General features: G+C 45.3%; 1 protein-coding gene across 6 annotated transcripts in view; it reads right to left on the bottom strand.

Annotated features, from left to right (window-relative positions):
* Positions 1-25,832, bottom strand: part of DUSP16 (dual specificity phosphatase 16) — a 75,822-nt gene that overhangs the window by 30,468 nt on the left and 19,522 nt on the right. For 4 of the 6 annotated variants that reach the window (XM_075442062.1, XM_075442095.1, XM_075442085.1 and 1 more), the window contains 3 exons: positions 13,381-13,457; positions 5,529-6,123; positions 4,246-4,384 (listed from right to left, as the gene is read on the bottom strand). In XM_075442062.1, the coding sequence (XP_075298177.1) occupies positions 4,246-4,384; positions 5,529-5,759 (370 nt within the window). In that variant the 5' untranslated portion in view covers positions 5,760-6,123; positions 13,381-13,457. The remainder of the gene's footprint in view (positions 1-4,245; positions 4,385-5,528; positions 6,124-13,380; positions 13,458-25,832) is intronic. The other 2 variants (XM_075442112.1, XM_075442104.1) reach the window with 2 other exon arrangements.

Raw genomic sequence — 25,832 nt, 5'->3', positions numbered from 1 at the left:
GTCCCTGCCCACGGCAGTGGAGGTGGAACCAGATGACCTATGAGCGCCCTTCTAACCCAAACCATTCTGTGATTCTATGAACTTTCTGTACAGAACCCCAATTACACCTACAGATCAGGTGGATGCTATTTAAGAAGCAGCACGGCTCCAAAGGAATACAGTCACATACAGATCTACGTCTCAGCGTACAGACACTGGGGGGTAAAACCATACGGCCAGTTCTAGAAGGGCACAAAAGGTCTCCAGTACATTTAACTCCCCTTCTGCCCACACACTTTATCATCTGGTACATCATGTAAGCTTTCCATATTGGTTGTTCTCTGGCATTGAATACCGCCGTACATCAAGTCTGAGTGGTAATTCAGTGACTGACAGAAAAATACATCCTTCATGGTTTGCTGGCAAAATACACTCTGGTCTTGCAGCACTAAAAAACTCTTCGAGAGTTCAGTGAAACTGTTTCTATGATCCTGCATTACAGTAGTCTGCAGTCTAGCCAGTCCTTCTTGGACCTTTACTATTGCTCCATATCCACCCAAGCACAAGAATTCCTGCTTTTGGTTCCAGCTCAGAGCCAGTGCAGTGTTTCTGTGTTAGGCTCTTGCAATTTTTAATTTTAGGTTAGAAATACAGAAAGGCAGGCATTTCCATTTTTCCAGAAATGCTTCTGCCTAGCATGAGTCTGCTGTACAAAAATCAAAATACCCCATCATCACAGGCAACATCTGAAAGGCAACCATCATGAAGACATTTGTGCTTGCACGGGCAGGAGTAAGCCAGATTAAGAGAAGTAGGGGAGCAGAACATGAATGATTTCCACTGGCACGGTGGAATATAATTTAAGCAAGGCTCTTGGCGTTTACCACCTTAATAATGCTAATTCATCAAGCAACAATCTGTAGTCTCTCTTAACTGTTTCTACAGAGCAAGCAGAAACATCACAAAAATACTGTAACTAGGAAAAGGACTCCAGGCAAATAAATCCAGTTCTCAAAATATGGGAAGAGAAGGAATCGAGTCACATCCCTGTGTTTAAATCTTGTTTAATTCGGTAACGTGGATGCAATGATTGGAGTGGGGTTAAGCCTTCAGTACCCGCATTTCAGTATTTTGTGCACTGTTAAAAATTAAGAACCAAAACAAATCTTTAAATTCCTGAGAACATTCCCCACCAGATTATAAATATTTTTATGAGGTTAGATCAAGAGCTTAAACTAATTGGTAAGGGTTCCTTTGAGGTCTTTTCCTTAGTACTTCAATGAAAAACAACCTCCAGGGTAGAGCATACCTTTGTGCACAACCTAAATAAAAAATCACCTCACTGAGTGCTCAGAAATGGCGGGAGTAAGGAAGAACAGATGCAGGAATTTCAGATATTTGTTAACTGCTCCCTATTCTATCCCAACAAAAAAATTATTTTCCAAGTCCAAAGGTTTTTCTTTTCACATGGTGCACTGACTCCTACTCTCATTATGGGCCATAAATGTTTATGAGAGCTGGTCATCAGCTTGCTGAGACAATACATTTTATCTCGCTTCCTAGAGCCGCGTATCAATAACCTCCACGGAACTTTCTGTAAGACTGAATCTAGCACCTTCTCCTCCACCCCACATCCCAGAAGGTTTCCTCTGTGTGTGTGTGTGTTAAGTAGCTAGCTTTTTAATAGATGTAAGAAAACAACAGGACTGTGAAAGGTATTTTCTTATGTAAGGATTAAAATCAGAGCAAACTCACTATAGAAGAAAGAAACCCTAGAGAGCTGAAGGAACAGAGTTGACATTAATTACTTTACTACCAATTCATCTCAATTGGGTAGATTTCCTGAAATAAGCACTTACCTGTAACAGATCAGAAGTAAACACTTCACACCTCCCTTTTGTTCTCATACTCCTCTACCACTGGTTTTAAAGCCATCAGTTGTTTCTGCATTCATAAATATCCCCATCACTAGCTATTTAACCAAAAATAAGATTAAATTCTCAAATCTGATCTTTGTTAAGACAAAATGCATTTGACATGCTAAAATAAAAATCCTCCTTTCTATAAGGAGGGTTCTAACACATGGGTGGGTGTCAGGAGGATGGGGCCAGACTCTTTTCAGTGGTGCCCAGCGACAGGACAAGGGGCAATGGGCACAAACTGAAGCAGAGGAAGCTCCAGCTGAACATGAGGAAGAACTTCTTCCCTCTGAGGGTGACGGAGCCCTGGCACAGGCTGCCCAGGGAGGTTGTGGAGTCTCCTTCTCTGGAGATATTCAAGACCCACCTGGACAAGGTCCTGTGCAGCCTGCTGTAGGTGACCCTGCTTCGGCAGGGGGTTGGGCTGGGTGACCCACAGAGGTCCCTTCCGACCCCCAACCATTCTGTGAACACAGTTCATTCCCTTTCTCTCCATCTGACACCCAACCCAATCCTTACCAGCTGCACGTGGCTAAGTTCACCTCAGCTGGCTAAGGTGCACTGGTATCTTGCACATGGTTTAAGTTGCATTTGCAGGTTGAACAGGCAACTACCACATGCGAGAAACAAACCAAAACAATTTCTCACAGCACCATCACGATACACGCAAGCGGTGTTTGCCCCGACTGCGCACCGGGGAGCTGGGAACACTCCCTTCCCAGTACTGTCCACCCCTACGGGAGCCACGGGCAAGCCGAAGGATGGAGACGTCCTGACCACCACCTTCACAGGGTCCAGCAGAGGAAAATGGAAGATCAAAGCCATGCCTCACGCAACTAACCTACAGCAGGACAGCAGAAGGAAGGGAAGTTTTGCGATACTCTCCTTTGCTTGGCATTGTTAAGGGTCCCCTCCCAACTCCTCCCTGCCATGAGGTCTAATTCTCGGTTATTAGAGAGCTGTCGTCTCTTTCTGTCGTGCAAATTACGTTGTGAATAGTCTGTATTGCTGCATGGAGCTGTAATACACTTTTGGTCATTAATAAAAACCTCGGGACGGGTGAGCAGAGTTGGGTATTCGAACAATAAAAGGATTTTCTAAGAGACATGAACTGCTTCTAGACTGGCCTATTTTTTAAATAACAGTTTTAAATTCAAGAGCGTATCAACCACCTATTTCAGCACTCTTACATTAAGCATTTGCTGTGCCTAAGCACGAGACATTTACTTGGTGGCCATACTGGAAGAAGAATTACTTCATCTAATACTGTAGTCCACAACCCACAGGTGTAATTCTTACCAAGCGAGCAAAGAAAAATTGAAGCACCAAACAGCCAAAGGAAAATCCTGCTTAGTTTTCTGTAAGTACAGCTCCCATGAGCACCAAATGCACCCGTCCAAGTGCAGAAATTATTCTTTTTCTCTGTACTTGCTTTCAAAATAGTTTGGGAAAAGTTCTCTCCGTAACAAACCCACCTCCCTATCACCTTCATGTGAAGACACTACAAACCTCAGCGAAACCTTCTTGCTAAGGGGAAGCTTCTCTCTGGAGTTCCTTCCCTTTTCCTCATTGTTATTCAGTCTCTGACTGCAGTTTTAACATTTCAGAGACTATGTACACACTCCATTAGATCACTGATCGAGTCACCGCAACCGATTTCCTACTTGTGTTCATCATCCCCTCTTCTTTCAGCCCTGGATCTACTTCACGCCCCTCCTTGTTCCTTCTTGTGAACACCGCGTCTACTGTTCCACGACAGAAACACCACCACAAGCGCACATCAACACCAACAAATCCTGTATAAGAACCTGAATTTATACGGAGGCTTTGACCTGGAGTTTAAAAAAAAAACATAGGTGGAGGTGAGGGAGAAGACCTAAACAGAGTACTACCACTTAAGGACCTGAAGTCTAAAAAGTCACAAAAAACAATCATCATAACTCTGGGAGATTATTTCTCTTGATCTTATCGTAGGAACGACCAACTCAGTGAGGAAGAGATTTTTCTCTCCTAGCATGTACGACGCTTAAAAGACCAGGGAAGCACATTTCTTTTCCTATTTTTGACCCCAAAACAGCAGACATATGCGTCTAAATAACGCTGCGTTGACCAATTTGCATTTACACAGCACCAGTGGTGTAACATATCCCCTGTAAGATGAAATTTCTAAGCGTTATACGTATTAGGAGCATCACTATATGCATAAAGAACTACAGGAAAAGCTGTGCCATAACTGAAGTTTATACCAGCACTGCTGCAAAACCGTGTACGCATCTGCTCTAAGGACAGCAACGTTCTTTCTTCTCCTTATTGGAGTGTTTCGGGTTTTTTCTTGGTAACACCATACCTGCAAGTAGATACACAGAGCTGAAATTCTTCTCCAGTTTGCCCAGGAGCACGGTAAGAAAGCAGTCGGGTGAGAGAGAGGTCACATCTTTCGAGCTTTGGTCGTACACCACCACCTCCTGCTTGGAATCAATTTCAATCTGAAACACAGGTAATTCAGAACGAGATGGGATGGAGGGAGGCGATGAAAAGCACCACATCATCCCCTCCACCTGGGGTCCCACCTATTTGCTATGCAGCGGTTCATATACATGGATTTCTCGCGTAGCTGTACGCAAAATAGTTTTTATTTTATACTTCATATTCCTGATCAGATTTAATTCCTCTCAGAGTTTGTAAATTGATTTTTTTGCTCCAAGCTGAAGCATACTCTGTAAATTTCGACCATTAGGTGATTTTAGGCCACTTGTGAAATGCTTCACCTTCAGCTCGGTTTGTTTGAAAATTAAGCTTGTCAAAAGAAGGTCCTACCTCAGTTTGTGTGTAAACAATAAAGAGATCTTCAGCTGCCTAACGCCACACACATTTTAGCCATCTATGCAACTTTATGTAAAAAATATGCTTTTGATAGTAGTAGCAGTAATAATAACAAAAAAGTTTCAGTGTTCAACATGTCAAAGCAAGAACGTAACAGATTACTTTTGTAACCAAAGCATTTGAAACAAATACCAACGGATTAAAAAACCAAACCAGAACAGACATAGACACACATTAAGTTTAAACAGCTTAGCTATTTTCTTTACGCTAGCAACACTACTTAAAAAAACCCAAACAACCAAAAACCCATCAGACTCCTCGCGTGAAAAATATTTTGAACAGCGAGCAGGAGCCAGGATTGACAGAGCCACAGTTTCTCTGCAAACTGTAGGACCCCAAGGAACCCCTCGAGGTTTCGAATGTTTCCAGCCTTTGTTGCATACATTTAAGGGACTGTGCTCTGCAAGACACACAAGAGCCCCGAGAGGGTTCTTTCCGAGTCATTTCTAAATCCCTCCCCGCTGCTCTGTCGCTTAGGGGACAGCAGGCTATAAAGAATCCCAAAGATAAACTTAGTAGTAGCAAACAGTCTCTTCAATCAGGTAAGAGCTCTGCAAAACTCAGTGCCCCGATTTTGTTTTTTTTCAAAATGAAACACAGAATCACACAGAACGCTCGGGGTTGGAAGGGACCTCTGTGGGTCATCGAGTCCAACCCCCTGCCAAAGCCTAAGGGAAAATGATGACAAGTCGTTTTCGAGGCAGTCCTTTACACAAATACCCGGGATACTAGCAAAACGACCCCTACCTTGTGTTTTGCCGAATGCTGAATGAGCTCTGTAATCAGGACTTTGTCCTGCTGCAGCCTCCGCTTCATAAGCTTGGAGCAGTTGATGTTGATAGCATCCAAGATGTGGGACGTATTGTATTCCACAAAGGGGCGGCTATCAACCAGCAGCAACTTCTCTGTGCCGCTCTCCAGCAAAGCCACCAACTTCTCGGCGACAATGAGCTGAGTCCTGATCATCTCATCGGCCATGACAACAATCAGGCTCCTTTCACCACCTCCCTCTCTAATTTGCGGCGATGATGTAATGGCTGTGGACTCAAAGGCTTAGCCACGCCATTGTACTCGAAGCGTATGAGGTCATGCTGGTGGTGACTGGCAAAAGAAAAGTTAAACCCATTTTCAGAAAGGGCTCTTCAGCCGAATGTCTCCTCCTGCTTCCAGTTGACGTGAAAGGGTTCCTTCCACAAAGCAGCCCCTCACATCTGATGCGGCGGGAGATGGCTATGGAGTAGCCATTTCACAACTCAAACAAAAGACGCTTTCTGCCTGCCGCTGCATTACATCATTCTTCACCTTTGCATCCCACCCATCAGCTTCACACCGGACTAAGAGCCTGTAAGAGGAGAAGATAAAAAAAAAAAAACCAACAAAAATAACAAAACAAAACCAAAATACCCCAACCAACCAAAAAACCCTCACAAATCAGACGAGGCCATGAAATTTTGCAGAACAAAACATTCAGCTTTGAGGCTAACTGCACAGTGGTCTGTACCGTCTAATAAATACACTCCTGAGAAGCTCCCCTCTCCGCCAAACACCTACAGGGAGTATTGGCAGCTACAGTCTCTGCATCTACTCCAACGATCTCACTTGCACAATTCTCTTGTATTTCAGGCAACGTACCCCGTCGTAATTGCAGACTTTTGTTGCCACTGGCTCTGCCTCTTCACAGGACTTTGTCAGAATATAATTAACAGATACTGCCCTAAACGATGGTATTCTTTTCAAAAGCAATACTAATTGGATGCATTGCAGCACTTCATCACTTGCTAAGCAGTTGTAAAATTAGTTAAGATACTTTCCAAGGCATTAAATTTTAAAAATGTATTTCACAAACCAGCACTGCGAGTCAGGGACCTGGAACCGTAGAAAAGAAAGGACAAAACTTCCATCCACCTCTCTCCTTCAAGAACATGGCTGAAGAGAAACCAACAGAACGAGATGCTACCTCAGGACACAAGCACCTTGTTTGAATTAACAATGAGGCAAACTATGTTTTTGTAAAATTAGATGCTGACAGCAGCTGAACCGCATCAGCCTAAGCAGCGGTAGCAGCAGAGCAGTAAAGAAGCCACCTGAAAGGTTTCACCATCGATTTGTGTTACTGCCTCGCAGCTGTCCTCAGGCTTTCCAGTCCCCCAGAACATGCTTTGATGGGACAAGTCCTCATAAGAACACACCTTGGAAAGGAGTCACCATAGGGCTTCGACCACAAGGGATGTAGCTACGCTTCAGTGCATACAGTGCTGCAGCTACAGATCCAACAGAAAATACAAGTCAACCTGCTTTGCTCCCACAGCTCAAAACTTGGTCTCTCAGTTCAATCGCGGGGATTTACGGAGACAGCCGTCTGCGTCAGGCTGCGAACGGCAGCTCCGGAGGAAGCACCAGCCGCACGTTCAGCCGCCTCCGTCACCAGCTCCAGCAAGAGGAGACAGCCGAGAGTGGCGACTTCTTGAGGAGGTGCTGGACAGAGTACAAGGGCTACAAGGATGGTGAGGGGACTGGAGCATCTCTCCTATGAGGAAAGGCTGAGGGAGCTGGGCTTCTTCAGCCTGGAGAAGAGAAGGCTGAGAGGGGACCTTAGAAATGCCTCTAAATATCTGCAGGGCGGGTGTCAGGAGGATGGGGCCAAACTCTTTTCAGTGGTGCCCAGCAACAGGACAAGGGGCAATGAGCACAAACTGAAGCAGAGGAAGCTCCAGCTGAACATGAGGAAGAACTTCTTCCCTCTGAGGGTGATGGAGCACTGGAACAGGCTGCCCAGGGAGGCTGTGGAGTCTCCTTCTCTGGAGATAATTCCAGACCCACCTGGACAAGGTCCTGTGCAGCCTGCTGTGGGTGACCCTGCTTGGGCAGGGGGTTGGGCTGGGTGACCCACAGAGGTCCCTTCCAACCCCTGACATCATATATGGGGATAAAGATTTTATAAATTAAAAAAAAAAAAATTACACCCTCAGTTTAACAGGGTCAGCTCGAAAACTTGCATTTTACTTCTAATTTTACATGCTTCAGTCTGAAATGTTTGTTGTATACTTCAATTGCAAGACAAGTCATGAATTCAAAGTGATTTCTAGACAGTTTATTGAAAACCTGTTAGGTCAACAGGCCAGCTGTGTTTAGCAATGGGAAATCCCAGGTCAGCAGACACTTTACCCGTTAGATGTATTATACAAAACTAAATATACAAAATCTTAAATAAATTAAATTCTGAAAAAAGTACAAACTTCACTTTAACAACCCAAAAAAAGAAAACTGAAAGAAACTTCTTTCTTGAGACGTTCATGTAGCAATATAAGAAAAACCCCAGGCTTCTATTTTCTATTTTCTATTTGCCCTGACTCTACTGCTATGGAGCCAGTGCTTTTAAGCTTGTCCAGATAAATGGAAGCATATAGCAGTGAAATGCATGTTACTCCAAACTACAAAAATTATTGGGAAAATGACTATACCAAGCCTTAATTAAAAAACCCCAAACAACCCTGTCTTTGCAACCTGGCTGGCAGGTGTGCTCCCCCATCAAAGAGCAGTCATCATGCAGTTGCCCCAGGCTCTCTGTGGACAGGCTGGAAGTTATCAAAAGACTAAGCCATTACACAAGGAGGGGGGAAAAGTGAAACTTGATAGCTGTGTGCATTTTTTTTTTCAGAGAGAAAGAAGTATTCTGCATTTTCTTATTTCTCTTAACATGTCCTATCATGAATTTTGATTCTCTGTTATTTATATCAAATATACCAGTTACCAAACCCACTGAACTCAATGAAAACTTTTCCACTGGCTCTAGTGGGAATCCACCGTAGCTCTTTTGTGAGCCAGACAGTTTGTTTTTATGGGTAAATTGCTGGCTAAAGTCCATGTAGTAACAGGAAAATAAACCAGCTGGGGAAGTACAGAAGTCTAAACTGGAGGCTGTTAAAAATACCTAATCTTTACTTTGCAGCTTTCAGTTTGGGTACATTTCTTATCTTCTACATGCTTACTGCTTGCTGCCTCAGCCTTCACTCTCGTATGACAAGCTTGTTTCAGAAGACCCTTAAAAGAACCCAAACTAGACATCTATGGTGACTGCATAAAAAGCATGTAAAGAACGTAAGACAGGAGGGTTACCAGTCAAGAATCGTTTTAAACAACCCTGTTACCTTAATGCATAGCTATGTGCTAAGTTTCTGAAAGCCTTCTGCCCATGGCTTGGAAGTAATAAACTCAACAGTAATGTCACCTCAAGTTACTGTGACTGAAATCCTGTTTTGAGAGGAACAGGTTCATGAGGCAGGGGAGGAACATTTTCATCGACTACAGGTTTCTGTTTTCTTTTGATTCTCTCAGTTTCTGGTACTGTCAGACTTTGGGACTCTTCCTCGGGACCTCTCTAAATGTGAGAAACTGGCAGCCTCCTCCTTCAGGTAAACCCTAGAGCTCTCCTCCCCTTCCTGGTGACTGCTCTTACCACTCAGCTACTACGAGGTGTTGAAGTATCCGTCTCATTTCTAATCACAGCTTGAAAAAAGCTAAAATTCAATTTGACTGCCCTCCGTCTCCTGCGCTACGTGTGACTTAGGTCGTAATGGCACGTATTGACACCACAGTGTCTCATGAAATGATGCAATGTGACGCTTGGCCCTAAATCATGCTGCTAGGAAACCATCTTAGTCACAGGATGCTCCACGCCGAAACCAGGACTACGGAAAAGCGAGCTGCAATCAAGCTATGAGAATACTGCATGAAGTCACCCACGTACACACCGGTAACCCTGCCCGGCTGCTTCCTCCTGGGAGATGGGCTGCAACACGCGGCACTGCTTGCTACCTCTTCTTTTAAAGAAGAAAATTAAACTTTCAACTCACCGTACAGCTAAAAAGATCTGCTCCACGCTTGCCCAGTATCTTTACAGCTTCTCCATATTTTAAAGAACCAGAATGACAAAAACCCTACTACCTTCCATACAGACAACAGCAGATCTCTAATACATATGTGTATGTATATATGTGTACGTATACATATGTATAATGCTGGCACAGAACTACAGGATCCCCCTTCGCCTCAGGGATTCCTGTCCCCATCCCAAACGGCTCAGACGGAGCGAAGCAGGCGACCACACAGCTGGAAACCTGGCACTTTGGTTGTGTGCATGATTCTTCAGGCAAAATCACTCATGTTCTGTACGCACTCCCGGTTTCTACTTCTGCCACCACTTCGACCCCAGGCAATTCCCTTACACCACAGCAGGACACTTGCTTGAGTTCTCTCAGGCTTTGGCTCAGACGACAGAAGCTATTTTTAAAGAGGCAGATGTAGTAAGGATATATTTTTAAAACTCTCAGAACGATGCTCTGATTCTACCTCGGTTAAGGAACCAGCAAAGAGCTTCTAGACGCCTCGCTACAACCTCTGACAGACTTCCACCTCACGGCAGAAGATAACCTTGAAGTTGAACCTTGGTGTCGTAAACGCTCAGCAATCTTGTTCCCGGCGTCACGAATGCCTCCTTTGCCAGGTGCCCACAGCAACGCTCCCACTTACGTCACTGCTGCGTGGCAAAACGCCACCAAAATATCTTCACGGCATCTGAACACCAGCAGGTCCTGCAGGGCAGCTTTTGCGCAGCCAGCCTGAGACACCCGAAAGAGTTCACTTCTTAAAACTGTGTCTTTTTCTGCCTTCTAGAAGCAAACACACGCACGTATGAGGAAAACGCTGTCCTCCCCTACGGTCAAATTCCCTTTCATGTTTCTCAGGATGGGCACCAGCGTAGAAAAGAAACCCAAAAGCTGAACCAAAACACAGAGGGAGGAGGTCCTAAACCGCAGGACACATGCCGCTGCTGGCACGTCCGCTGTTTCCAAAGGAGCATTTGGCTTCAGCGTTACTGAGCTGGGAGCTGCCAGCGGTTCAGCAGCGAGTGCCAACGCCATCGGCACCAGTCCCTACCACCACAGCCACGCGTGATACTCAGCAAACGAGCCCCTACAAACTCCTGCATCAGAGAGGAACTCCTGATCTAGGATCACAGAGCCAATTCCCACTCTTGTGAGATTCCCCCACTACCCCAATATCTACGATAGCCACCGCATTCCCTCACCAGCCTCAGAAAGACAGAAACAAAAGCTGTTATGGACAGATAACGGACCTGCTGGAGTGCAGCTCTGTGGAGAGGGACCTGGGAGTGCTGGTGGACGACAGGTTGACCATGAGCCAGCAGTGTGCCCTGGGTGCCAAGAAGGCCAATGGCATCCTGGGGTGCATTAGGAGGAGTGTGGCCAGCAGGTCGAGGGAGGTTCTCCTTCCCCTCTACACTGCCCTAGTGAGGCCCCATCTGCAGTACTGTGTCCAGTGCTGGGCTCCCCAGTTCAAGAAAGATGAGGAGCTACTGGAGAGAGTCCAGCAGAGGGCTATGAGGATGGTGAGGGGACTGGAGCATCTCTCCTACGAGGAGAGGCTGAGGGAGCTGGGCTTGTTCAGCCTGAAGAAGAGAAGGCTGAGAGGGGACCTAATAAATGCTTACAAATATCTGCAGGGTGGGTGTCAGGAGGATGGGGCCAGACTCTTTCCAGTGGTGCCCAGCGACAGGACAAGGGGCAACGGGCACAAACTGAAGCAGAGGAAGTTCCAGCTGAACATGAGGAAGAACTTCTTCCCTCTGAGGATGACGGAGCACTGGTACAGACTACCCAGGGAGGCTGTGGAGTCTCCTTCTCTGGAGATATTCCAGACCCACCTGGACAAGGTCCTGTGTAGCCTGCTGTGGGTGACCCTGCTTCGGCAGGGGGTTGGACTGGGTGACCCACAGAGATCCCTTCCAACCCCGACCATTCTGTGAGTCTGTGAGATGCTTGTAACCTATGCTGCTACGGACTGAGTTACGATCAAGGAGAGAGAGGGCTGATCCTTGCTCCAGTTACCACTGATCAGTAGCGAGAAACAGTGTCTACGGAGCACAAGGGAAAGAAGATTTCTAAGTGAAAGTGAGGAATGGCTACACTTCTGAATTCGGCAAGGGAGACAATCATTTCCAGAGATCAATAACTGTGTAATAAAGTGTAAACTCTGTGAAAAACAAATTGTAACTGAGGTTACAAGAAGCCTATGCCTTGCCTGCCATTGTGCAGACCACACAGGCGTGAGGTTACAAATGCCTGTGATTTAAAAGAAGAGCTCTGTTAACAAGGGCTCCTGTTCCTCAGCTGAGGGCAATGAGGGTGTCTTTTGGCTTTTCAGGTGACTCCAGCAACGGTCATCACCTCCTACGCACATGATTTCCTCATGTTGGCTGGGAGGTGGAAGAACATAGACTTTCTCCCACTCTCCCTAGCACACTCCACTTTGGTGCAAGAGAGGAGAGCAGCAAGGAAGTCACTCAAATAGGAACACCAATCTCTTTTTTTTTTTTTAATAAATGTCATTTTACGTACCAGAACCATAAAAGAGAAGCAGTTTTAAGAATTTCACCCTGTCTTCCTTTGCTTATCTGTATGATTAGAATGGCTGCTCCCTCTCCTACTTTCAGCATATCTGTGCTTCACATCTATACATGCAGTTAAAATGGAATAGCGTTAACTTTCTCTTCCTTGTAGAAACAGCAGCCACATGCATTTTAGATTATACATTGTATATTCATGAGAAAGGCAAGTATAATCCATTGGAAAAAAACAGCTGAAGGAGAATTTTCTGTTTGGTACTCTATTGTCCTTCATCCTACTTGACTAATCACTCAGTTTTGATTACTAGTTCTAAAGAAAAGTCACTCCACTTCATTGTGTTCACCAATCTGAAAACTGAGAAATGGAGAGATAGAACCAGAAAGTCAGAAATCCACACCTCCAGTTTGGATTTTTAAGCTCACTCTATTTCTACACCTGCTGCTCAGCGACATTTTTACCACCAGCACTCTAAGATAGCTGGGCGAAGCAAGATGAATGGAACCTCCATTTAGACAGCAGTAAGATATTGCTTTTCATACAGATAGTGGTTATTTGAAATAACATAATGTGTTGTATTACCAAAACAAAGCCAAAAACCACACCACCAAACCACCACATTTTGCTGACCTCCTCAACACAGCCCTCAAATATGTGGAATGTTCTTGCAAATATCACCCATGCCCCATCACCAACTCTAAGCAACGAGCCAGATGATCATTTACCGACAAGCCAACCTCTCTGACATTCACTGTGCAACAATAAACATTTATTAAGTATTATAGCAGGGAAACCTGACTGATAGAATGTGAGCTCACGGGAAGCGTCAGAACGCGCTATCGATACGTTACATCACTCTATTCAACAGCTCAGAGACTTTATCTAGGGACTCCCTTCTCCACCCATACAAGCAAGAAGCTCTTTCCATTTCAAAACACTTTTTCATTGCAGGTTCACAGCATATAATTCTGTGACAACCAGAATGAAAGCTTACCTAATTCAAACAAATACTGTAATACATAATATATTTAGTTTCCTGTTTTCCTATTGGAAAAGTGTCAATGGATTTTTAAAAGATGATTCTCCCTGTATAACTTCCAAGTCAAAGCAACTGAAAATTCTGGAGGACTTTTATATGAATTCATTACCGTTTCATGTCAAAAGCAATTACTCACCTACATTTAAGTCAAAATGTAATGGGCTGAGCAGAACAGAGGGTGGTCCACATACAAAGGCCAGCAGAGGGAAATACCTAAACACAGGAAGACAAACAAAAACCTTATTACAATATAAAAAAAGCCCAACAGAAAATCAATTTCACACTTTCAGTGCAGTCATTTACTGTAAAACTTCCTCAAACATATGAAAACCTAGGTGAGAGGAGATTTATGAATGCTAGCGTTCGCTTACACGGAAAGGGTCTGAAATAGAAAGTTGTGTTATACTGACTTTCTGAAAGAAAAAAAAAAAAAACAACACAGCAAATCTCTCCACTGTCTTTAAAAAGAAAAAAGAAGGTTGGAGATGCTTAAAAAAAAAAGAACAAAAAACCCAACCAACAGTAGCCTTCCAGACAGTTTGACACCTCTCCCTTCCCGAAACCTAATCTGTAACTAGAATTCACGGGTGATGCATTTGCGTGAATTCAAGCAAATTCACAAACTCTTTTTCAGTATGTTTTAATATAGGAGGTTGCCATAAGTAAGTCTGATTACAGCTGTATTTTGCACGGAAAAAGACTAACGAAACAGAACACCTCGGATAATTAATCTCACCTCCCCACATGCTAAAAAAGCCAACACTGGAAACTCCTAACACCAGCATTACCGACCACTACGTATAGTCATACCCACACAACCACCTGCTGTTCCTACCCGACCAAATTAAATTATAACCTTTACATGAGGAAGTAAAAATAAACACATTAGTGTCAATTCCAAACTGTTTCCCGGGCAGCTACCTACAAGATTTAAATCATCGCTATCAAGAGATGACAGCTCCGCTTAATCACTGTAACGTAAGCCATGGCAATAAATTCTTGCCAAGCATTGCCTTATTACGAAACCCAGGAGTGGCTCCAAACCACGTCGTAAATGACACGACAACCACAAAGAGCCACCGCAGCAGAGGGCTGAGCACATGACGACAGCCAGTGAAGAGATTCAAAACCCATGCCATCTCACCAGGAAAGGAGCTACAAGAATCACTTCTCTCTCTTTATGCAATCGCCAACAATAGAGCATGGAGCTACAGCCCTTCAGACAGGTGATTGAAGAGCTTGCTACTCAGACCACGCTCTGCTCACTGGGATGGACATCTTGACTGGGACCTGCGTGTTTGTCCCTAGGGTGTCCCAGGCTGGAGACCCTCTCACTTGTCCATCATTAGCCCATCAGCTTACAGACGTGAGAGCAGCAGGGCAGAGAGGTGGATGAGAAGGTCTGCTGAGGATTGCCCCAGGTCCGTGCCTCCCCCTCTGTAGAGACCCCTCGAGCCCCACCATGAGGCTCTGCAGATCTCCCTGGCTCCGTCCCCCACTCTAGTGGCAGAAGCCTGGCAGAAGGCAGCGGAGAATGAAGAGAAAGCTCATCCTACTCATCGTAGTCGTTGCTATCCCCTTCTAATCCCATCCCTGGAAATTAAAACTAACCTAGTGCTTAACACCAGCTGGGCTCTGCCTAGATGCAAGACCCTACGATCTCTCAGAGACCACCTCGTCACAGCCCAAGGAAACAAAGTACCAGGACAACGAGGGAGACCTAACTGCGGCCTTCCAGTACTTCAAGAGGGCTTATAAGAAAGATGGAGACAAACTTCTCAGCAGGGCCTGTTGCGATAGGACAAGGGGTAATGGCTTTAACCTAAAGGAGGGTAGACTTAAACTGGACATAAGGTAGACGTTTCTTACAGTGAGGGTGGCGAAACACTGGAACGGGTTGCCCGGAACGGTGGCGGGTGCCCCATCCCTGGAAACATTCAGGGTTAGGCTGGATGGAGATCTGAGCAACCTGGTCTATCTGAAGATGTCCCTGCTCGCTGCAGGGGGGTTGGAACTAGATGACCTTTGAAGGTCCTTTCCAGTTCAAAGCATTCTATGATTCTATGACAAAAAGCATTTCCCTTTTCGTCCTTAGTGCTTCATGTGCAGTTTCTGAAGTCTCTCTGAAAACTGCCAGGTAGTCTTCACATTCACTAGTGCCTGCCATCCTTGCCTCTCCAAAGTCCTTATAAATAAACTAGCGACGACCTCAAGAAACTATATACTGTTTTTCCCACTTTAATGAATAGAAGTAAATGAGGTGTTTAAAGCAGCCCCCCAGACCCCCCATTTCAACACCAGGCGCAATGAACTCTGCTGAAGAGCAGATGAGAAACCAAGCATACACTTCATTTCAACACGGTTTACTGGAAGAAGGTGTCACATTTGTGGAACAGGATCCACTCACGACTGAAGACCAAGCTGCTGCAAGTTCAGCCATAAGCATTAAGCGCATTTGGAAATTCCCTGGCAAGGCTGTTAAAGGAACAGACGTTTCCTGTAATTTTCGGAAACATTTTATATCTCCCCTCCTCCTTTTTAGCCTTGGTGGTAAGAAGGGGGAGGGAGAGAGAGGATAACATATTACCATTAAATGAAATATGAATGAGCCACCCAAGTTTACAGTGGAAACTTCAGCTATTCCTGCTTAGGAGAAAGTTTAAAAAAAAGTCTTTCATCATTAAGAGGCCAGGATTTTTCTGCTGACTTTAGGAAAAGAAATACACATCCTTTCAATTAGGGTGAATTACAAAAGGATATAAACTCGCCTTTTTACTTACTTCTGGCAAACAAGAAGTCCTCCAGGCATCATTTAAATACCTTTTTCTGTTTTCCAGAATTGGAAATGGAAGCCTTTCTTTCTCCTCTCTTGCTCAGGGCCTTCCCCCAACGGCAGCCAAAGGAACCCAACCGGTCGGGTGGCACGGAGCGTTCCTCCGGCAGCTGCAGAGCCCTGGTGCATCACACCAGCCAGAAGCCAGGGAGAGACCCAACGGGCAAGCGTGGCAGCATCCTTCCACAGACCTCAGCGCCCACCTGTCCTTTCCTAAAAGTTTAATCCTGTCCTCTCCTAAAAATCTAATCTTGTATGAAGCATCTGGCATAAAATCTATAGAATTTACTATAAGCTATAAAATTCTTCTCTTTATTCATGTAATCTGAGTCTGAAGAGATCCAACCCAAAGCCACAGCACGTAACACAAAAATTCACAAACCGAATCCAAACCAGAGGACAGCTGCCCAGCCTTACAGAACGCACCAGGAGTGCTGTTCGTTTGAGTCCTCTACACTCAGCGGTGAAGATCCGTAATTTAGTTGTGTCAGCTGCAAAGTCCATGCCTGCCCGTCTCTATCAGCAACTGCACTTTAGCGTTTGACTCCAAGACGCAAAGTACAAAAAGGCAAAACCTGAAAGGGTTGAACTACTTTATAAACCCTCCAGCTGCTGAAATTCCAGCATCTGCTTACTCTTCATCAGACAAGCCTGCTTTGCAGCAGCCTTTCACGACACCAGTTTCCATCTGCTCCGCAATCCACACATCCCAAATTGACCGACTGTCTTCTGCAGGCCAATACGAACGGTGACTCGTGTTTTACACGGTCACCTTCTTGCTGAGAAACAGATTAGAAAGGGGAAGAGGAGTGCTCTGAAGAGTAGTTCTAAATAAACCTCAAGCACAGCAGCTGAAACAGTCCATGCTACTTCTTTAAAAAGCTTCCCATGAGAGATGATAAGATGGGACCCCAGAGCATTCAGATAATGGTTAGCCTTCAAGTTTCGAGCTTTTGCCTAGTGAGAGACTTTTGGGGGGGTACGTTCAAATGATATGAGCCTGCAAGGAGCCAAAAATTATTTTAAAAATCAAAAAAAGCAACTCTGATCTGCTTTGCGGTCACTGTATGATGAAAACAGAAGGTGGATCTGAAGCCTTCATACAAGAATGAGGACGGACTAAAGGCAGAGGATAATGATGGTAATTTTATTAGGGAAATAAATCAGAATAGCTTCTGGGCAAGGCAGGGGTGAATTTCTTGCAACAGACTTTTTAATGACTCTTCTCTTAAATTAAATCGAATGACTAAAGGCCACAGTGAGTCAATCTCCTTTAAGAACAGACACATGAACTGCTTCCACGGTACGCTGAGGGTTAAAATGTTCTGGTCTTTCACCCATTTGAGGAAATGACACCAGCTCTCCCGGAAGGCAACACGCACATTCAACCCCTTCACATCAGGGCATGAGAAAGTTTGGAAGGAATTTCTTTATTTTTTCTCTTTTTTTTTTTTTTTAAACTGTCAACATTAATACTTTGTTTCTTCCTGCCTGTGTCTGAAAATACAGTGCTGCACAGCACCGTATGCATGTCCTGTTAGCCGTACAGAGAAACATCTAGAAGTCTAAAAAAAAAAACAAAAAACACCCTAATAAGTGTTTATTAAATCTGCTGTCAAACTCTTTAAAACTCTCCGTGTGCTCAAAACAAAAATTAATAGAGCAGTGTATGCTACATAGCGATGAACGCACACGAAAGCATCTTCGGAAGGGATGCTGAGCCCAGTAAAACATCCACGTTACACGTACGTAAGCTCAGTGCTACTCAGTAAAGCAGTTAAGTACAATTGGGTTGCTCCTTAAATGACATTTATATGGCTAGGAAACACAACAGATGGTGGAAAATAGCAAGTCCACACACACAGTACAGCGCAGCGACCTCGAGGCGGGGGTGGAGAAGGAAACGTAGAGGTATATGGTGTACAGCAACAGCTCCCAATTAGCCTGGTGGAATAATTCGTCTGAAGATGAGGAAGAACTTCTTCCCTCTGAGGGTGACGGAGCCCTGGCCCAGGCTGCCCAGAGAGGCTGTGGAGTCTCCTTCTCTGGAGATATTCCAGACCCGCCTGGACAAGGTCCTGTGCAGCCTGCTCTGGGTGACCCTGCTTGGGCAGGGGGTTGGGCTGGGTGACCCACAGAGGTCCCTTCCAACCCCTACCATTCTGTGATTCTGTGAATAATTCAAGTTGTTAGGTGTGCCCGGTGTTTAAACAGTGGCAGCAATCCTGTTGAGAGGTCTCCCGTTCTGGGCTGTGCAGACCAAGAGGTCTTCAAGCTGTGAAATGGAGCGACTGCTGAACTGCAGATGAGCCCCGGAAAACAAATGAACAAACCCCTAGATCCGGACAGTTGGGACCCAAATCTCTCACCACGGTGTAAGCCTCCTGATAGCTCACATACTGGGAACAGAAGACAGCTTCATACCTAATTTGTACCCACAAAGGTAATTCTGATGGCTTGCTTATTGCAATCGCTTTCAAATTTTCACTTAATTGACAAGACGGTGCCAACAGGGCCCCTCTTCAGGAACAAAAGCAGCAGTCACGGTACCTCACTCAGCGACGCTCCGGGTAACGTGCCCTGCTACGTCTGTCCCAAGCGATCCCATGCGTTTCTCTGAATTTGAATCATGTCCTACCAGACCCGCAGCGGTGCCAAAGCCACCTTTCCAGCACGGTAACCGCGCTGCTGAAAACAGAAGCCATATATATCTTTACAACAGCAGGCGAGAGCACAGGGTGACTGCTATTCCCCAGCTGTGCCCCTTGCATCACCACAAACATCACCATTTGAGTAGAGGAAGAAGAGTGGCATAACCACAAAATGTATTAAACCCCCTTAAGAACAACTGATAAAATGTGACCGCCATTACATCTCTTCTGCAAGAATTAAATGGGACTAGGATTTTTTAAATTCTGAAGAGCAAAAGCGTGCAATACCAGACCGAGGGAGTAAATTCTGTTGTTATTGTCCGACACGTGCTTTAGGCAAAGACCAGGGTTAACAAGCAACATTTCGTAGCAGGCTTCTAACAGGATTTTGAATAGCAAAAAGAAGTCAAACATATTCACTTCAATGACATTTGTATTCTCCTGTTTGAAGTGTGCTTCTATGTATGCACAACTCAGCACAAACCTATAAACAAGATTTCATATTTCTCCACAATTTGTGGACGTGCCCTGATTTACACAGCCCTTTAAAGAGCAAACAGAAAGCCACTGATTTGTGTCAAAGCAATCCCAAGCCAGGGGAGTTCAGTAGACTTCTGCCATAACTGAAGTCATACATCAACAGATACTTCTGCCATAACCAAAGTCATACATCAACAGATACTTCTGCCATAACCGAAGTCATACATCAACAGATACTTCTGCCATAACCGAAGTCATACATCAACAGATAATTCTGCCATAACTGAAGTCATACATCAACAGAACGGATCAACTTCAGCGCAAAGCCAACTAATAACTACTTGGAAAGCAGTGTATCATCTGCAGACTGCAAGATCCTTGTATTTCTTAAGTATTCAGCAACGGAAGAAGCACCAGTTGTTTGTCAGCGATCATGGACACATCAATAAATAACAGCGACAAGTTCTATAATAACTTACTGATCACACATAATTTCCTGCCGATACCGCCGGTCATCTTCAGACAGCCTTCCAGCCCGCATGTGAGCAGCCCATCGGAACGAGTTAGGCTTTGATACGCGATCCTGAGGTTCTTACCTCCAGGAAACCCATCCTGAAGGATAAAGGTATACGCTGGGTGGTCCTTAATCACTTCCTTTATGTGAAGATTGAGGTCAGAGTGGAAAAAGAGCCAAGGAAGGAAGTCTGCAGCACCCCTCAAACACACACAGGCACCTTCCTGGAGAAGTCCTTCGGCATTGCAGAGGGTTAACTGGTAGATGGAATCGAGTAGTCAGAGGTTGGGATGGAAACAAGCAGCTTGCACAAGCAACGTGCAGCGCTATTAAGTTTTCAGAAGTGACTTTAAAATTAGGTCAGTCTAATTTGTGGCTGAGACTTTGTTCTTTCGCTACCATGAACTCACGATGATGTCAGCCTCATGTTCAAACACGCCACAGGCAGCAGCGAGCGGGCTTCCGGAGAGCCTCTCGCAGCCTTCCTCCGTGCAAAAGGCTTCTGCCAGGTTCCTAGCTCATACTTCACTGACTCAGGCATGCCACTCCAGCTTCAAGGGAGTCACACTGGCTTCTCCTCAAATACTGCACAGTTGGTGGGGGTTTTTTCCCCCCTTTATTTTAAAAAATTCCAAAACTTTACTGAGTGAAAGTGTAAGAACATGTGGCCATATTCAGGTTACCATTTTAGCCCTCACCTTCATTAGACAACACCCAGAAGAGAACTGCCTATTAAAAGGTGAGGGAAAGGGCTGTTTTTAACTAATTCAAACCACCTTTCAATACTTCAAGGGTGCACATAGGAAAGATGGCGAGAATTTTTTTACTGCCTGTAGTGACAGGACAAGGGGCAACAGTTTAAACTGAAAGAAGTGTAGGTTTAGACTGGACATAAGGAAATCTTCTTTTTTACGATAAAGGTGGTGAGGCACTGGCACAGGTTGCCCAGAGAAGCTGTGGCTGCCCCCTCCCTGGCAGAGTTCAAGGCCAGGTGGGACGGGGCTTTGAGCAACCTGGTCTGGTGGAAGGTGTCCCTGCCCACGGCAGTGGAGGTGGAACCAGATGACCTATGAGCGCCCTTCTAACCCAAACCATTCTGTGATTCTATGAACTTTCTGTACAGAACCCCAATTACACCTACAGATCAGGTGGATGCTATTTAAGAAGCAGCACGGCTCCAAAGGAATACAGTCACATACAGATCTACGTCTCAGCGTACAGACACTGGGGGGTAAAACCATACGGCCAATTCTAGAAGGGCACAAAAGGTCTCCAGTCCAGGGGCTGGACTAAATGATCCTTAAAGGTCCCTTCCAACCCAAACCATTCTAGAATATTTCCCCATCCTTACCTGATCTAAAGAAATCCGGTATTCTACCAAAATTCAGATAACTCTTTAGGATGCAAAGCATCCCACTGAACCGGGACTTCATACAGAAATGCTTCTTCTGCAGCCACCCCAAAAAAGCGAAGCACGCTCACACACAGAAGCTAATCCTTCTGCATATTTTCTGATGTTCAAGGCAGTTATCTTTTCATTATTATTGCTACAACAAAACTTGCCACAGGGTTTTTAAGCACGTTAGCAAAGATGACAGCTTGTGAAGCACAAGGATATTCTAAGTCTGTCTAGCTACAAAACTTCAAACGAGCCTTGGACCCAGTAGTAACCTTTTGCGAGCATCTTTAACTAGACCCAAGTGAAGCAGCTGTTGGAACCACCACTGCTGCTTGTTTTGCCTAAACGGCAAAATTAAATTGAGAAGATAAAGGAGAGATTTTAAGAGCAGTTATTCGTCCCTTCCGCCTCTTGCCTGTGAGCAGGAGACCCACTCTGAGATGCCGCCCCACCTCTCCTCCACTGCTTGCCCCCCCATCCTCTCAGATAGACCCCATCAGCCTTTTGTGTGGCTGCTCCCTTAATTTGGGGGCACAAAAAAAAATCTCTGGGGGCACAAAAAAAAATCTCTGGTGTGACTAAAGGAAAACCATCTGAAAATACGACGGTAGGTAAAAAAAAACCAAACAGGTCACTGCTTGAAACTGGCCATCTGCAAGCTTGTTACCAGCGAGCCTAATTCTTGCCATTTAACCCATGTTTATACCAATCACTGAACAGCTAAACTTCACACTCCATGCATCTTAACCGCAGCCGATCTGTACATTTCCCGCTGCAGCAGCCATCCCAGAGACTCTCCCTCACAAACACTCAGAATCAAACAAGAGGGAAAAAAAGGGTGACCATTTATACGCTGCTAAAGCGCTTCTCTTGGGGCTACACTACAAGAGATACAACACCAGCCCGGACTCTCTCACTCTCTTGTTCATGAGGCTGTGTTTCCTAACTGGTACGGATATTTTAATTTGATTTTTGCTTGCTTGTTTTAAACTATCATGTCAGTATGTTCAAACCGAAATGGTACATTCGCAGAACAACGCTACTGCAGGAACCCTTAACGTGGTTAGGAAAGCATCCCACTCCGTCTCAGGAAAAGACACTTTATCTCACGGTCATTTCCAGCACCGCATTAAATTCCAGCTACTGTCGGAAAGAAAACATCCAGACTTGGTTCACAAGACCTGCACATCCAACAGATCCCCACTGTTACTGCTGTATCTGCAGCTGCCCAAGGATACAGGAAAGGCAAGTCTTGCAGGGAGGTGACATCTTTTATGAGCCCAGTTAATACAGAGTGATAAGGAGAGGGGGAGGGCATGAACTCCAGAACGCACGAGCCCTTCCTCGCACGCGAGGATGCCAAACAGAACCAAACTGCGACACAGAAACAAAAGCCAAGGCTGCCAAAACATCTCCGCATCCAGCTTGTCCCTCTTCCCAAACAGGAAAAGAAGAAGTCCAAAGCACATCCCGAAGTATGTCATAAACTGCCCAATGAATCATGTTCCTCATGGAAACTGTCTGGCTGGAGCCACAGCGCTGAAAATACACGATGCAAGAAACCTAAAAGATACCCGCATAGAGAGAACACTCCCCTCCCCCCGAATCCTTGGAGTTAATACCAGAATAAGAAAATCCTGGAGTCAGAGTTACTAGATTTGTGGTACATTTTTCCCATAAACAAACTTTTCCCTGGATTATCAAGTTGTCTTTTGTTATTATTAAATCAGTCTTGGCCTAGATTTACCTTTCTATTCACTGCTTTTGCTTCCAGCTTCAAGTAGAGTTTGTGTTCCTGAAGCCTCTCCTGTCTTGCCCAAAGTCAGTTTAAAAGGAAAAAAAAAAATCCCACTGCTTACAAACTTTTCTTATAGCATATCTGGAAAAAAGTTTGTTTTTTCTGAAAAAAAAAAAACCAAAACCAGAAAAACACGAAACAACCCCACCCCCACACAACCCCCCCCCCCCCCCCAAAGTGACAGTTTCCTTAAAACTGTTTTTCAGGCTACTGAAAAACTTTGACTCTTTCCAGCTACAAATAAAAATGTACCACATTACTCACAATGATACAACTAGAGGTCATTCTACAAAGCTATAACAAGTGGTTTTTGTAGAAGATTGTTTGACTTTTTTTTTTTTTTTTTTCTACTTTAAACCCAAATTTTCTTCCCTTCCCTCCAGTTCCAAGGTGACTTACAGGTATCGGTGACAAAGACAACACATGAGATCAGATGCACTTACTTTACAAAGTCATGACAGTGACAGATCCAGCCGGTGTGTTTGTTACCTGGGGTTCTTGTTTGCTTGGCTTTTAATTCTATTTGGATTGCAAAGAAAGGTTAGCTAGCTGGTTTGCCACCTAGGCTGGTGGACGCAATTTAGCTTCTCCAAGGGAACTCCAAGTAGCACCAAAGGACTGAGCCTGGTGGTTTGAACCACGGAGCACAAGGAGTCACGGCAAAAGGACACCTGAGAGAAGCCAGGTCCCTACCAATGAATGCCAAAAGCGCTTCAGAGGCGCAGACTTCGGCGAGAAATCTTTTCCAGAAAAGAATTCATCCCTGACTGCAACTGCCCTCTCTGATAGGATTATAGCACGGGTCAAAATGTGCAGGAAAAAGAGTTTAACGTGACCACAGCAGCGGAGGTCAACAGGAAAGAAGGGAAGGAGAAGCACTCCTCCCAGCCCCTTCGGGCATCTTCCTCTGCAGCCACACCACCACGCTCAAGCTAGAGCAGTAAATGCTCCTGAAAGCAAATAACCCATAACCTGGGAGCTGGGCAAAATCAAGCACAAATCTAAGTCATTTTTTAGAACATCTAAATTTTAATTTAGCTTATACTGCTTCAGAACAGGCAAAACAAAAAACTCTATGACTTACATCTAGAAGAAAATGTGTCTAATCTACCTGTAGCTACAACGCCTACCCAAGACTAAAATATTCTTCCTAATCTTGTTATTGCCATCAGCTCAAAGCACAATTTTGCTAAGGTACAGCTTTCTGGCACTCTACTGAAAGCATAACCACTTAAGATCTTCTTGAGAACAAGCTTTAGGTTTGGGAGGGAGCCCACCTGGCTTCAAAGGTATGCCTATGGCCATATGCCTGACTTTTAGTCAAAAGCAAGAAGGTGAATGGAGGGTTTTTGTTTTTCTAAATGTGTTTGGCAGCTAAATTCTCTAGATATTCCTTGGGCATTGAGCACGTTTCAGTGTGGGGACAGACAGTTTGCAGAGGAGATGTTTAAATCTAAGACTCACGACCTAGCTCTGAACCAAACCACCAGCTTGGTGCTCAAACTAGCTTTGATAGAAAGGTGGGTTTATTCATGCAGGCTCACCTCACAATGTGGCTACAGAGCTTTCCATACTCCAGCTAAACACTTTCTCCATGGCACTTGCCAGCGTCGGACAGACAGACTGGGCTGAGCATCTCCATCCACATCAGCCCCCACTGCCACGTCCAGAATGACTTGGTCTGCAATCGCTGCTGCGTGCCATTACAGCACCACACACCAGAGAAAGCAGATGATCTCTGAAGCTTGAATTACTACTTCTGCTCTAACACACTGACAGCATAAGGAATGCAAAATAATCTTGCCACAAGCACACAGAAGTTGCTGTAGACAGCAGGGGCAGTCCATATATGGAGCTGAGTAAGCAGCATGCTGGAATAGCTGAAGCAGAGGAAAAATACACTAGTGCCCCAGAAAGATGAACCTGGCCATCAGATATTAATCCACAAAATCCAGTCCTGCAGCTGGGAAGGAACAACCCCATGCATCAGTACAGGCTTGGGGTGGACCTACTGGAGAGCAGCTCTTCAGAGAGGGACCTGGGTGTCCTGGTGGACGACAGGTTAACCATGAGCCAGCAGTGTGCCCTGGCTGCCAAGAAGGCCAATGGCATCCTGGGATGCATGAAGAGGAGTATGGCCAGCAGGTCGAGGGAGGTTCTCCTTCCCCTCTACACTGCCCTAGTGAGGCCTCATCTGGAGTACTGTGTCCAGTTCTGGGCTCCCCAGGTCAAGAAAGATGAGGAGCTGCTGGAGAGAGTCCAGCGGAGGGCTACGAGGATGGTGAGGGGACTGGAGCATCTCTCCTATGAGGAGAGGCTGAGGGAGCTGGGCTTGTTCAGCCTGGAGAAGAGAAGGCTGCGAGGGCACCTTACAAATGTTTATAAATATCTGCAGGGTGGGTGTCAAGAGGATGGGGCCAAGCTCTTTTCAGTGGTGCCCAGTGACAGGACAAGGGGCAATGGGCACAAACTGAAGCAGAGGAAGTTCCAGCTGAACATGAGGAAGAACTTCTTCCCTCTGAGGGTGACGGAGCCCTGGCCCAGGCTGCCCAGGGAGGTTGTGGAGTCTCCTTCTCTGGAGATATTCAAGACCCGGCCTGGACAAGGTCCTCTACAGCCTACTGTAGGCGACCCTGCTTTGACAGGAGCATTGGACTGGGTGACCCACAGAGGTCCCTTCCAACCCCTACCATTCTGTGATTCTGTGAAAACCTACAGTTGTCCCCAGGAGCTGACCTACCTTTGGCTTTAAACAAACTACGCACTGCTTGGATGGGAAAGCGGGACTTGTCCACACAGAACTCCTGCTCCGATGGTACAAATGGGCAATGCCTGCTGCCAGGGTCTACAGCTCCAAAGCCTCACGGCACAGTTCAAAGCGTGCTGTTGGCCCTTACGCTAGGTTGCTGTAAT

The sequence above is a fragment of the Opisthocomus hoazin genome, chromosome 1 (assembly GCF_030867145.1).
Source record: "Opisthocomus hoazin isolate bOpiHoa1 chromosome 1, bOpiHoa1.hap1, whole genome shotgun sequence".
Taxonomy (NCBI): Eukaryota; Metazoa; Chordata; class Aves; order Opisthocomiformes; family Opisthocomidae; genus Opisthocomus; species Opisthocomus hoazin.
Note: the sequence above shows the minus strand (reverse complement) of the source record. Positions and strands in the feature narration are given on the sequence as shown.